Source organism: Anabas testudineus, chromosome 1 (genome assembly GCF_900324465.2).
Source record: "Anabas testudineus chromosome 1, fAnaTes1.2, whole genome shotgun sequence".
NCBI lineage: Eukaryota > Metazoa > Chordata > Actinopteri > Anabantiformes > Anabantidae > Anabas > Anabas testudineus.
This window is the reverse complement of record NC_046610.1, coordinates 15733375-15746274: the sequence shown is the minus strand read 5'-3', so window position 1 is coordinate 15746274 and position 12900 is coordinate 15733375. Positions and strand designations below refer to the sequence as shown.

The 12900-nt window shown below is 38.9% G+C and overlaps 1 protein-coding gene across 1 annotated transcript in view; it reads right to left on the bottom strand.

Annotated features, from left to right (window-relative positions):
• LOC113162216 (alpha-1,6-mannosylglycoprotein 6-beta-N-acetylglucosaminyltransferase B-like) overlaps positions 1-12900 on the bottom strand; it is a 104770-nt gene that overhangs the window by 67323 nt on the left and 24547 nt on the right. Inside the window, exon 3 of the mRNA XM_026360249.1 lies at positions 6224-6374. Within this exon, the coding sequence (XP_026216034.1) occupies positions 6224-6374 (151 nt within the window). The remainder of the gene's footprint in view (positions 1-6223; positions 6375-12900) is intronic.

The window sequence follows — 12900 nt, the reverse complement described above, 5'->3', positions numbered from 1 at the left end:
CAATAAAAGCATATGACAGAACTAATTAGATCAGTGCTCCATTCTGAGCAAGTGAGACAAATGCAGCATACACATTAGTGAAAGTTATTACATTATATTGCCTTATAATGAGCGCCATCATTATACTAGGCTATAAGATTATATTAAAAACCAGTATTATTAGATTAGATGAGAGCGCACAAACGTTTCCAGCTGTAGAGGGTTAGAGATGCTACGGTTCCTTACCTATAAAAGGTGCAGTGTTTTTGACCTGAAGGACAAAACTCTTGCTTGGTAAGTCAGGTTGCCCTGCTACTGTACAGTTTCTTTGGGGGCCAACTTAGGGCGAACCTCGCTGTGATCACGCGAGCTGGCCTCTGTAACACTTAACGCTCTCATCTCACCTCTAATGTGAGGTGAGATTAAAAAAAAGGGCAGAAAGCCAAAGAAGGAGACACTAAGGCAGAGAAACGGATGAAAAAAGAAGGCAGAGGATTGTGCAATATGATCAAAAGAAGAATAAGAGAACAAAAGAAAAAACAAGAACATACAGTTGGAATGAATGCAGACAGATAATATGAGAATCAACCATCAAAAGTAAAGAGACCAAGAACTCCAAGGGGACTTTTCTATTAAGAAAAAGAAAGGAAAAAATAAAGAGATCCTCAGCGCCTTTCTGTGGAAGCCAACAAACCAGCTTGACTGAAACATTAAACATTGATTATGATCAAAGAATACAGCAATATACATATTTGATGGCCTGCTGTTGCATGCTACATGCAATGAAGCTTCATGTCGTTTGATGAATGGAGACAGCTGGCTCTTTTACAAATGAGGGAAACAAAACAGAAATGAGGTACAGCAAAGAGAAGACAAAACGGGAGGAAAGTATAAGGGGAGAAGAAACAACAAGAGGAAACCCACTGGCAGATGCCAAGCAGAAGTAGAACACAGAGAGAAAAACGTTAAGAGAAAATCAATGATAACTAGAGAGGGAGAGAGAGTTTCTAAGGATAAAAATAAAAAAAGATGTGTTCTCATGTTCTTACGTCTTTTCCCCTCTCCCTCTGTCTAATGAGCTCATCCTCTTAAGGGACCAGGGCAGTTCTGGCAGCATCCCATCAAACAAAGCTGTTGTCCAGGGTCAGAGATGCACGTGATAAGTTGTCGGTGTGCGTGTTTGTGCGTATAGCTGGTGTCTGTTCAGCCCATGCTGTGGTGTTTAAAACATTGCACTAACTCAAATGCTCATTTTAAGAAAGACACAAGCGCCAGTGCACATGCATGAATACACACGGGCACACCTCCTCACACTGGTTTTCACGTACGGAGAAAACTTCGGTTTAAACTGTATTTGCTGCAGTTTATTTCTCTACCTGGTCTCTGCACAGAACCATTGAAGAATTTATCTGTATAGTTTGCTGACTGATTCCACAAATGCTACAGTATTGACTCGAGAGTTGCGGAAAGCAAGGCTTCCCAGGATATAGGTTGTCACTGACAGAGCTTAGATGTGTGCTTAAAGGAGGAGAAATAGGTAAAGCCGAGCTAGAGCAGTGATCTTCAGAGAGCGTACGCCTAGGGGTAGGCTTACCAATCTCCCTTCTTATCCACTGCACAGTAAAATAAAGTGAATCAACTCTGCATCCATTTCCCCTCCTTCATCTCTCCCCCTCTCATTTTCTCAGACTCTTTGCTGTCCCTGTCCCTCTCGCCTTTCCTCGTTATTTTTTTTTTCCGTTTTAAACTAACGAGTGGCTGCCCTGTGGGTGAATCGTAGGCTGGAGCCTCAGACATCAAGTCCCATTCCCTGCTACACAAGAGTGTGTCATCACCAATGAAGCTCAGAGGGAGATGAGACTCCCGCCCAGTATGTGTGTGTCTTTCAGTGACTGTGCGCCTGACTGGCCTGGATTTGGGATATGTATTTTTATAAATCTTTATCTTCCCATTTGATTCTCTCTGCTGGCAAAAATCACCCTTTACCATGTCACTCATACCTGTCTACCGTTTTCACTGAGTCTCGCTCTCTGCATGTGTGTGAAGGCAAGAGAAGGAAAAAGACTAGTAAAAAAAAAAAAAATAGAAGAGGAGGCAAGAAGAGAAAGGAAATGAGTGATGGAATGAAAATCACTGGACTGAAAGAGACTTATGTCTGTGTGTGTGTGTGTGGCATTAATCTTGCAGGCTATGCACTGCTATAGCTTGCAGGGGTCTGTGCCCTGGTCTTATGCCCAGGCTGGTTTTCGCAAGTGTCACCTCAAGTGAACTAGCACACAGAGTCCCACAACTGCGCGCACACACACACACACACACACACACACACACACACACACACACACACACACACACACACACAGAACATATTATTTTCCATCATCAGCAGGAAGCCATAAAAAGAACATCATCAAGACGTGTGTGCCCTCCACAGTTTCTTTAGTCGATATCCTTTTTATTCTTCTTTCTGAATCAAAACCCTTTATTCCAGATCAAACAAAGCAACTGTGTTCAGAACAACACAAAATGGATTTATTTTCTGCAGTGTCTTCTGATTTGGATTTCACATTGCTTAGAGAGCACTGATGTTGACAAGAAGCACTTTTCAAATAGAGTTCATCTCAGTGTTACACAAAGTAAGATGAGTATAGAGAATGTGCCAATCTCTGAGCCTGTATAAATGCTGCACACACATTATGACACCATTCTGTATGGCTTGAATCAGCTTGTACTAACACCATTTTAGACAAGTCTTGAAATGCAAGTTATGTTTACAAGTACCACGGGTTTCAGTTTCTATTTTCAAGGCTAGTTTTTAAACTGTAGCATTAAAAAGTCTACATTGTAGTGAGCCAGAATAAAACTGAACTGGTAGTGTAGTGTAGCAGTGGGGACTGTGGGGATTACTGGTTATTTATGTGATCACAAATCATCTACTGCTGTCACACCATTAATCCATGTTGCTTCGATGTTTTTGTTTTGGCACATTGTTGCAGCTAATTATGCTATGCAATATATATTGTAATAATGTTTAACTCATTTGAGTCAATATCCATTCAGCATATCATTAATTATAATATATATAATATAATTAACAGGTAATTGTTATTTGAATTAGAGGTAGCACATACAGGACATAGACACAATGATCAAATAACCGTTTGCAATCTCAGTTACAAGTGTGGGCAATTGGTTGTATGCCAGTTGTGTGCTATGCAGCATCAGGCCAAGCAGATAGCACTGCTGCTGCTCTGTAGTGGCCGCTCAGTGTTTCCCTCCCTCTCTTCCACTCAGATACCCTTACATGCTATTTTAATCATGCATGCTATTTTTTATTCCATAAGACCATGCTCTGTCCAGTGCTTCAGGTGGTCGGCATGATGAAATTACAATAAATGAGAATGCTCCAAAACTTAGTAATCAAGCAGAAATAATTGACCTTGTCTGATTTGTTAGGAGGGTGAGCGTTGCTGCTAGAAGCACTGTCACAGGAGACTAAGCCTGCACCTCTCCAGATTAAAATAGGGCAAAAACTATTCAAAAAAAATTCCATACTGTATCTTTAAGCTCATTATTAAGCATAAGAGTTTGATCAATTTAACATGTTTGAACACTCCTGAGAAATAACGCCTGCTTGTCTCACACTGAGACTAAGCTTTTAAAAATGTTCAAGATTATTTTTCTCACCCTTTGTTTAAAAGAAATCAGCTCTTGAGGAACCAAGACAGATTCTTTGTCCTAGAGTTAGTATAATTAAATAAATTACTAATTTTGAGAAAAGATATTAAATCTAACTAATCAAAAAATTCAGTCCGAGACACAGTTTCTCAGAATTTTTGAAGAATCTTAGTTTGAATTCTTTTGTAAAAATATATTAAATTGTTTTCTTATTTTTAACGTTATTCTAATTCAGATTGCTGGCCAAACCCCCACAGGGTTGGTGGCTTGATTCCCAGGTCCTGTCCACATGATAAAGTAACACTGACCAATACTCTGCCCTGAGGAACGACACTTTCCTAATTTTCTTAAATTTTCATAAATTGAACTTAGCTGTTCTATATTTCTGGGGTTCGAGGGGAAAAAAGTCTACATGCCTAAATTTTCAACTAATTTGGAGAAATAAACATGAATATAAGAAAAAGTACATGTATCCTGAACTTTTCTAAAAGTTGTTGCCTTAGAAAGTCTAAGAAAAACTATTCAGTAATATTATTTCAAACTGAATAGTCATATAACATTAATCTCAGCTCTTGTATTTTAATTACTTGTGCTACATTTACAACCAGCATGTACCACGAACGGCTTCCTACACATTAAACAGCCCATTACTAGACGATCGATTGCAGTTAACACCAATGCCAGACCATATTAATCGTTCCATCCCTCCGTCTTTGAGCCTCTGCACTGATCTGAACCGGCACTTATCTGAGATCACTAAACAAGGTTCAAGGAAGTGAAGGGATTTCTGTGTGTGTATCACATCACTCCTGCTGCTGAGTTTAGTCAGAGTGTTTGAAAATGAAAGCAGTCAGAATAAAAAGAACATTGCACAGAAGAGACAGATAGGATGTTTTGGTGCCAACGGGGCAAAGAGAGGAGCAGCAAGGTCATATAAGTCTTCCCTGTTTGCAGCAGCGATTTGGAGGTAATAGGCAGCAATTTTCTACAGGTGACTGTACAGTATGAGGAAAAAATGTAAGTGTAGATGAGAGTCAAACACAATAAGGACCGGGGGTAAAAAGGAGAGAAGATAGAACTTACAAGTCAAGTGAAGTGCAGTACAGTATGAATGACAATAAGGAACACGGTTTAAGTGTAATAGTGTCATTACAGCATTTCATGTATTATGTGGCGGCTAGAAAGCTCCACCAGCTGCTCTCTGTTTATATAGATCTGAGCTGATCATAAGGTGCAATATTGCTGTGTTAGCAATGCACCACTTACAGTCTCTCCCAAAACTGCAATACCAAGACAAGTCTTGGATTTTTTTTTCTTTCTGTGAAACTGTTTGCTGGTAAAAATGATAACTCTACATGAAGTCTATAGGATAAATGCAATTTAAGCCACTGGAGTACTGAGCAACATATACAGTATCTCACATAAGAGGGCTATTGTGAGAGCTGAAAAGACAGAATAAAATAAAATAAAAACAAACAACAGTTAATGACATCACCAACAACCTCCACAGAATAGGAATGAATTGCAATTTGCCAGATTAACCAAGATTAACTTTTATAAAAGTGACAGAAGGGCAAATGTTTGGAAGAAAAAAGAATCAGCTCATGATACAAATCACACAAGCTTATCTGGTAATCAATGGAGATGGCACCGTGACTTGGGCTTGCATAGCTTCTCCTGGAAAGGCCTCACCCATTTTTAATCAATGATACAGCTTGTGATAGCAGCAGGATTCCTTCAGAGGTGCACAAAAACACTTTGTCTGCCAGTGTACAGGTGCTTCATCCCATATTAAGACAGGGACCCAAAACACACATCCAAGTCATTAAAGAACTTCATCAGAAGGTCAAGTTAATCACTTAATAAATACGATGACCCTTCGTCTCTACAGGTCTTTCTCAGTGCAGGAGCCTGGTGGGCTGAGTTGGGGCGTCAGTGAGACTCAGCTCACTGGCTGCAGTATTAAAACTGGTGGCAGTCAGCCAGTCTCTTTCTCTCACCTGCTCTTTCACTTTGGTTTTGTTGTTTGTTTTGTCTTTGTGTTCATTTGTCTATTTAGTTATGTAAAATAAACACACTTTTTAGTTATTACTCATGTCTGGTCTCTTCTTCTTTGTCCAGCTTTAAGGCAGGCTGTGACAATATATGTTAAAATTCAATCTCATATTTTTTGTTTGTTTTCAGTGTACAGCAAACAGAAACAAACTAAAAGTGCTTTTCCATTATAAGGCATTTTCCTTTTTTTTTTTAGTTTTTGCAAACTGAACTCATCTCATGCTATATTATAATAGTCATACATATATTATGATGTAGACTAAATGCAGGTATTCACTATGTAATTTTGGCTTACACAGTGACTTGCATTGTAGCCAAAGATTCAGTAGGTGTTTTCATCATACAGTCTACGTACATAAAGAGTTCATGTACTAAAGTTATTAGAGTCATTCAAGTCTTTACAAATAATAAATAACTATGACCTTTTTGCATCTATTTACAACTGAATTACTATTAAAACCAGTTAAAGCGTACGCAACAGGACCAAACAATAAAGGAAAAAAAACCATCAAACCTGTTAATAGCGGAGCTGAGCTCATCCAGGCGCCGTGCGTCGGTGGTGGAGGTGTTGTCGAGATTGGACAGGGTGTCCATCCTCTTCAGAATCACCTCCAGCATGTCACTGATCTTCCTCAGCACACTGCGTGACTCCACACCTCCCAGCACTGGGCAGAAAGACAAAGATAGAAGGAGAAACAGTAGATGAATGAAAAGGTGGACAGTGGAGCACATAACAAACTTGCAGAATCGCAAGTACATCAATCGCAGAGCCTGCAGCTCTTCTGGTTCACTGTACAGTAGTTGACTTTGGCTATGTTCTTGTTTTAGACAACTGTCTCTATGTACAGCAAATTTTCTGTTGTGTGCCCACCAATGCAGTCAGATTTGTGTGGAAAACACACACTGCGCTCTTTTCTGCTCTTCTATTCTGGGGAATAAAACATGAACTGTTGTTTTGAAACTAAATCTGTTCAATGAGCAACAACTCCTCTTTACTAAGCAAATTGTTGATGCATACTTTCAGCTTAAAACCAAGAGTGAAAGTGGTTTTGAATGCTTTTTTTCTATGAAATATCTGAATGATTGTTTTCTGCTTTTTTCTTTTTATTCTTTCTGTTGCACTTATTAGTTTGTTAAGTTTGTCCAGTATCAACCACAGTTAGCAACAAACTGGCACCGTGTAGACAGATGGATTGATTAAGATATATTAGATATTAAGAGTGTATTAGTTGTTTGACAACTGCATAGAATACATGTTAAAACCATTTGTGATTTTATATTGATCTTAAACATAATATCAGCAATAGTAGAGTACAGTGAGGGTATCAATATTATATTTATTGGTTTAGCAAAACCATATAACAAAAATGGACTGTGATCATTTTGGTGACTATTATTGTGATAATAAAGTTTCATACAATGTTTCATTTCTGTTCCATGATTTCCAAATATCATAATTTTTCTTAGGAGAAAGTCCATCCCTGCTTTAATCCAGTGTTGTATTCATGAGAGTAGCACTTCTTCACTTGACTCTGCGTGTTATTGCTCTAATCATCAGCCATCGGTTTGATTATCTCAGTCTTAGTCTGTGTATCTTCAGCTTGATCTATGATTTCCTCGGCCTACTGCAGGGCTGAATTCTGTTTTCTTGTCATAAACTGGGTTTTGTTCAGGCCAGACACCCAGACACTCTGGAGTCTGATGTCTGCCTATGAGCTTACCTTTATATCCTTTGGTACTCTTCAATCTAAGCAGGAGTCTTTCACCACAACAACGAGTTATGAAAAGCCAGACACCTAATTATGCAATTCCTCTCTCTTTTCTTTGCCTCTTTCTCAGTCTGTGTCTGTATGATGGCCAATTTATTTCTTTCACAGAGAAGAGGGTTCTCTGTGCACAAAAGGGCTGTGCACGTAGTTTATGTGTGTGTGTGAAAATGAAAACTGTGGCCATCAGAGTTGAAATGTGAGTCTTAACACAAATGAGCACACACTCAGATGCCGAGTCAGAGAGGAAGAGAGGTACAATATACTCTGACTGCATAAAAGGTGTAGGAGACCTCATTAGGATAATTACACCGACACTGTCAGGGTCAGAGTGTCTGTGAATTCAGTCATAATGGTGCAGAACGAGGAAGGTGACTGGAAGGTGGAGACACAGATGGAAAGCTTTCTCATATAACGTCTTTTGCAGAATTAATCTCTCGTGCACATATATGTGTAACTCATCATTTTTAGGAGCTACTGGAAAAAGTAAAACCCAGGAGAATCTGAGAGAGAGCATTTCCGGCTCAAATAGTGGAAAATGACTACTTCTTCTTTAATCTTCAACAAGACCTCTTTTAAAGAAACAATATGCAGACATAATAAATACCGTATTTTCCGCACTATAAAGCGCACCGCATTATAAGGCGCATAGCATAGACGCTACAGTAGAGGCTGGCGTTACGTTATGCAAAATTAGATGGAGCTGCGCTAAAGGGAATGTCAACAAAACAGTCAGATAGGTCGGTCAAACTTGATTAATAGATTACAAACCAGCGCTCTGACAACTCCGTTCACTCCAAAAATGATGTTGATGATGTGCTCTGGCCGTGTCAGGCCTTTCAGTTGAAGTGATAAATGAATAACAATAAGTTGTGACAAAGGCAGCTACAAAGTATTATAGTATTGTTCTTAAAATTTATCAGAGGGAGAGTTGTGTATTTTGGTTGATCTTTGTTAAGATAATTAGTTGCAGAGTGAGCGCTCTTTCCACTCTCTGTTCAATAGTACAGCTTTGACGTATTTTCTCCGTCGGTAAATTAAACTAGTTTAGTTTCTACAGTAAAATCGAACTGGTTCATTTTTATGCTGAGTGTGATTTATACGTTTGTGCCTTGGAAAGCATTTGTCTTTGCAAGTATTAACATGTTTATTGTCATTAGAAGTTTGTTAGTTGTTACATGTTACATGTGATAAATTACGTGTGCGTGTTATTGTAATTAGCTTCATTCAAGTCAAGCTAGCGTGTGCGAGTGTAACATACGAAATGTGTAACGATGTGTATTATTTGTTCATTTATTTTCTTTCTGTTTCTTTCAGTTACATAAAGAAAAGATAGGATAAAATGTAGTTGAGAGCAATGTACTCCTCAGTTCACAACTCCAGTAAAGACAAGAAACCCACCATTTATTCATTAATGTTAAATTCTGTCGCTGCTGGTCTATTCCCGTGTTCTACTGCGTGACTGATCGACTTGAGTTTAAACTCTGTCTCGTAACCGTGTCTCTTAATAGGAGCCTTTTTGGGGTCTTTGCACAAACACACAAATGGAAATAAAACGGTGTTTAAGGGAGGGGTGCTATATTTGGCAACTCGTAGTTGCCGAGATCCGCATCTTCCCCCCTGATTAGAGTGGGGCATGCAGATGTCGGCAGGCATGCAAAACTCGGCATAACAACGGCACGCTACGCAAAGTCATATATCCCTGCATGCACCGCGTGCTACTTCTTCTTCGAGGGAAAATGGAGTCGGCGGCTGTTTACCGTAGTTGCGAGACCTGTTGCGGCTCAATATTGATCCATATATAAGGCGCACCGGATTATAAGGCCCACTGACACAGTCTAATATTTGTTTGACCTTCTTTTCCTTTGATTACAGAATTCATCCACCATGGCATTGTTTCCATAAGCTCATGTAATGTCACCAAGTTTATGCCCGTCCATTCGTTTCTCACAAATCTGCTGACGTTGGATCAGAGCACTGAGTAAAGTTTTTTTCCAGCACATCCCAAAGATTCTGAATGGGTTTAAGGTCTGGACTCTGTGGCGGTCAATCCTTCTGCAAAAATAATGTGTCATGCTCCCTGAACCCCTCATTCAGTACATTCAGGTAGTCAGCTGAGATATATTAATGACTGCAATAAGTATCACACACATCTCACAATTAAACACATTTTATGTTGTTTATTTAAATCACCAAAGTACACTACATTCAGTTTTACAGGTGGATACTGTATGTGATGGACTATTTTGAGTCGAGGAGCATGGCACATCTCTAACGATTTATGCGTACATCACCTGTGAAAATCCAACAATCAAACAGTTGGCAGAAAATGTGCAGTGTAAAATACAATACCTGTACATCCAGACTGTTAGGATACTGGCAGATGGTAAGCAAGACAAATGAGGAGTTCATTAAAATTGACATATTTAATTACTTAATAAGCTGTTAATGAATGAAACCCTAATTTGAGTGTGCACACTGTAGATGTATTATAAATGCTGAGTGCAATTAAAACCTAGGTATATAAATAAAAACTATCACAGTCCGAACACCGTCACGCATGATAATTTAGAGTAAAGAGAGCCAAGGGAAATCTGTCCACTCCAATCTGATGCCATCATTAAAGTAACCACATATGATGCAATAAATAGCCTAATAGCACACAGCTCAGGTCATGAGGGACACAAAGGTCGGACTGTTTTCTTCCAGTCTCCCATCAGAGTACTCAGTAAGGCCCACGTTGACACTGCAAACACCTGGATTACACTGTCCAACCACTCTGTCAAACCCCACGTCTGCTGCTTGACAGGCAATTACAGCCAATGGGCTCCAATGCCTAACAGCTCCGGTGCAAGGTCATTGTCTGCCTTGATCTCTTCTAGAAGCAAATAGAAACCCAAGTTCAGTGAGTTATCTCCACAGCGACAGATGTATTCGTCTGAGACTGACAGTGTCACGTCCTTTGCCTGTGATGGATCGCTGTGTCAGGCTGCACTCTGGTGATATCTTTGTTACTGGCTGATAATGGATAACATCCATGATAAGGATCAGACAAACTAAACAAATAACTAAGGTGATAATATGTTTATTTATGATAAGGGTTGCACAAATAAGTGTTTTACTGAGAAATTATATTCCTTGTAAAGTTCCTGAAAAAGCGTTTTGATGAATTAACCCACTTAAAGTTTGTCTGGTTTGCTGAAATCATGCTAATTTTAATTATTGTTTATAATCGTTGACTCTCTTTGTGCTTTATGACAGTATGTAAAATTAGAAAAAACACCAAAGTAATGTCATAGTACCGTACTCCTGCTGATAGATAACAGCTACAAACAGCTGTGATGTTCACCAGTGCAGGCCAAAGAAAAACTAGGAATGATTTAACAAAGCCTAAAGGTGTAAAAGAGCCAAAAAGTTAATGAATAGATCTTTCACATATTCCCATGGTCATTTTTATCAAATATGATTTCGGGTCAGGGGGCTAATTGATCTCTGTGAGTCTTTTTTTTCCTGACAAATCTCTGTGTCACAGAAGCTGCACTCCCATGGATGGCAAATGGCCAGCTGTAACAAATAATGGCTTCCTTTGAAAAGAGGATCCTTGTTGTGACTTTATTGTGTATCTTGATGAAAAACTCACTGGAAGCCATTTTTAATGTGTTTCAATGAGGAGACCAAATACAGTTTAAAGGACAATTGCCAGTATTCAATAACTTGCTTAAATGATACTATTATAGAGAAAATGACTGCCCTTACCTGTCCTTGCTAACATGAAACTTCATTCAGATCTTATACTACAGAAAGACGATAAACAGCAACAACTTTACTGTCGAGACTGAAAAGATTTGATTTGCGTTTGTGTCACGGACATTACAGAAAAAAACAGGAAATGGGGAAAGTCTGATGACAGAAGAGAGTATGAGCAATAATCAAGATTAAAATCCTCCTTTAAGTATCTGTACAGAGCTGCCGGTTATCGTTTATAAGCTGAATTCTGGTTAAAAATATTTAAATTATTAATTTAAAGGTGCAGAAGTTGACTTCCAACTTCTGACTGCTCAGTACAATAAAAGCTCTGACACTGTAACGTTGCATGGCCATGAATCAACTTCATGAGGATGAAAGAAAACATCCATTGGTAATCACAGCACATTTTTGATTTAGTTAATAGTTTCTACACAAATTTCACGGTTCCTAAAGCAACAGAATTTACTGACCACAAAAAAGCCAAATGACTTTCACATCTAATTGTAGTGTTCAAATAAAATGGTCAGAGTGGAATTAGGTTCCTGACCTGCAGCAGAAATTGATATTTAAGTGCAGTGAGAAAGAAAGCGGGGGAATTTAGGTCTAAATTGTGTATGTCAATTAAAACAGGCACATGAATGACACATCCAATTCTACATAAGTGAAACCAACAACGTTCCACTGACCAGAGTCTAAAGTAGAAAGGAAAAAAGAAGCTGTTCACTGATCATAAACAGGCATTAAGGTCTGCTTCCCATGACTGTTAATATCCATGGTGCTGCCATATTTTCCCATGTTTGTAATGTGTCAAAATTACACTCAGCCTCTATGAATATACATGTGTGCATTTGGAAAATTAGCATAGCACATGGTAATGATCACACACAGTCTGAAAAAAATAGTCCCTTACTTGCTTGTTATTTCATACTACACACTATGACTCACTCACAAAGTTCTTATGGTCTCTGCTGAAAGCAAATTGTAACTCTGAGTTGGAGCAGCCTATAATGGTGATGTTGCCTCAAGGAATGGGTGACTAAATTACCAAGTGTGGCCGGTTTTAGCAAAACATCTAGCCAAATGCTTCACGAAACAGTCTAATGGAAGACATTGTGCTATAGCAAATTAACAGCATCCCAATTGTTTGTTAATGAAATTGATCAACGCTTCCAGTCAACTAGATGGATGCATCACTCTGCAGTTCTACATACGCCATAGTGGCACCATTAATATGATAAAAAACTTATAGATAAGTGTGGACTGACACTAAATACCTACATTTACTTTAATTAGATGTGTGCTGCAAGCTATTGACTTTGCGTGAAGGAGTAACTTTTCTAGATCAAAGTCATTCTGGCGCCTTCAGTCATGAATGTAGCAGCAGTTGCTGTGCTGTCTGACTGACTACCTGTTTGTGTTGGTGTGAAATAAATGCAGACTTAAGATTCAGTGAGTGTCAAAGCGGTGAGCTAACACGACCAAGCTGCTGGCATACTATTTCATGCTGTGTTTGGCTTCCCCCACTTGCATGGGGTAGAATAAATCAGTGTGCACACATGCACAACAAATACACAGTGGCCTGCTTTAGCCATCATATTGGACGGAATATTTTGTGTCACAGCACATCGTATTTCTCCTGAGGACTTAAATGCATAAAGTGTGAACAGATTTCTTGTTA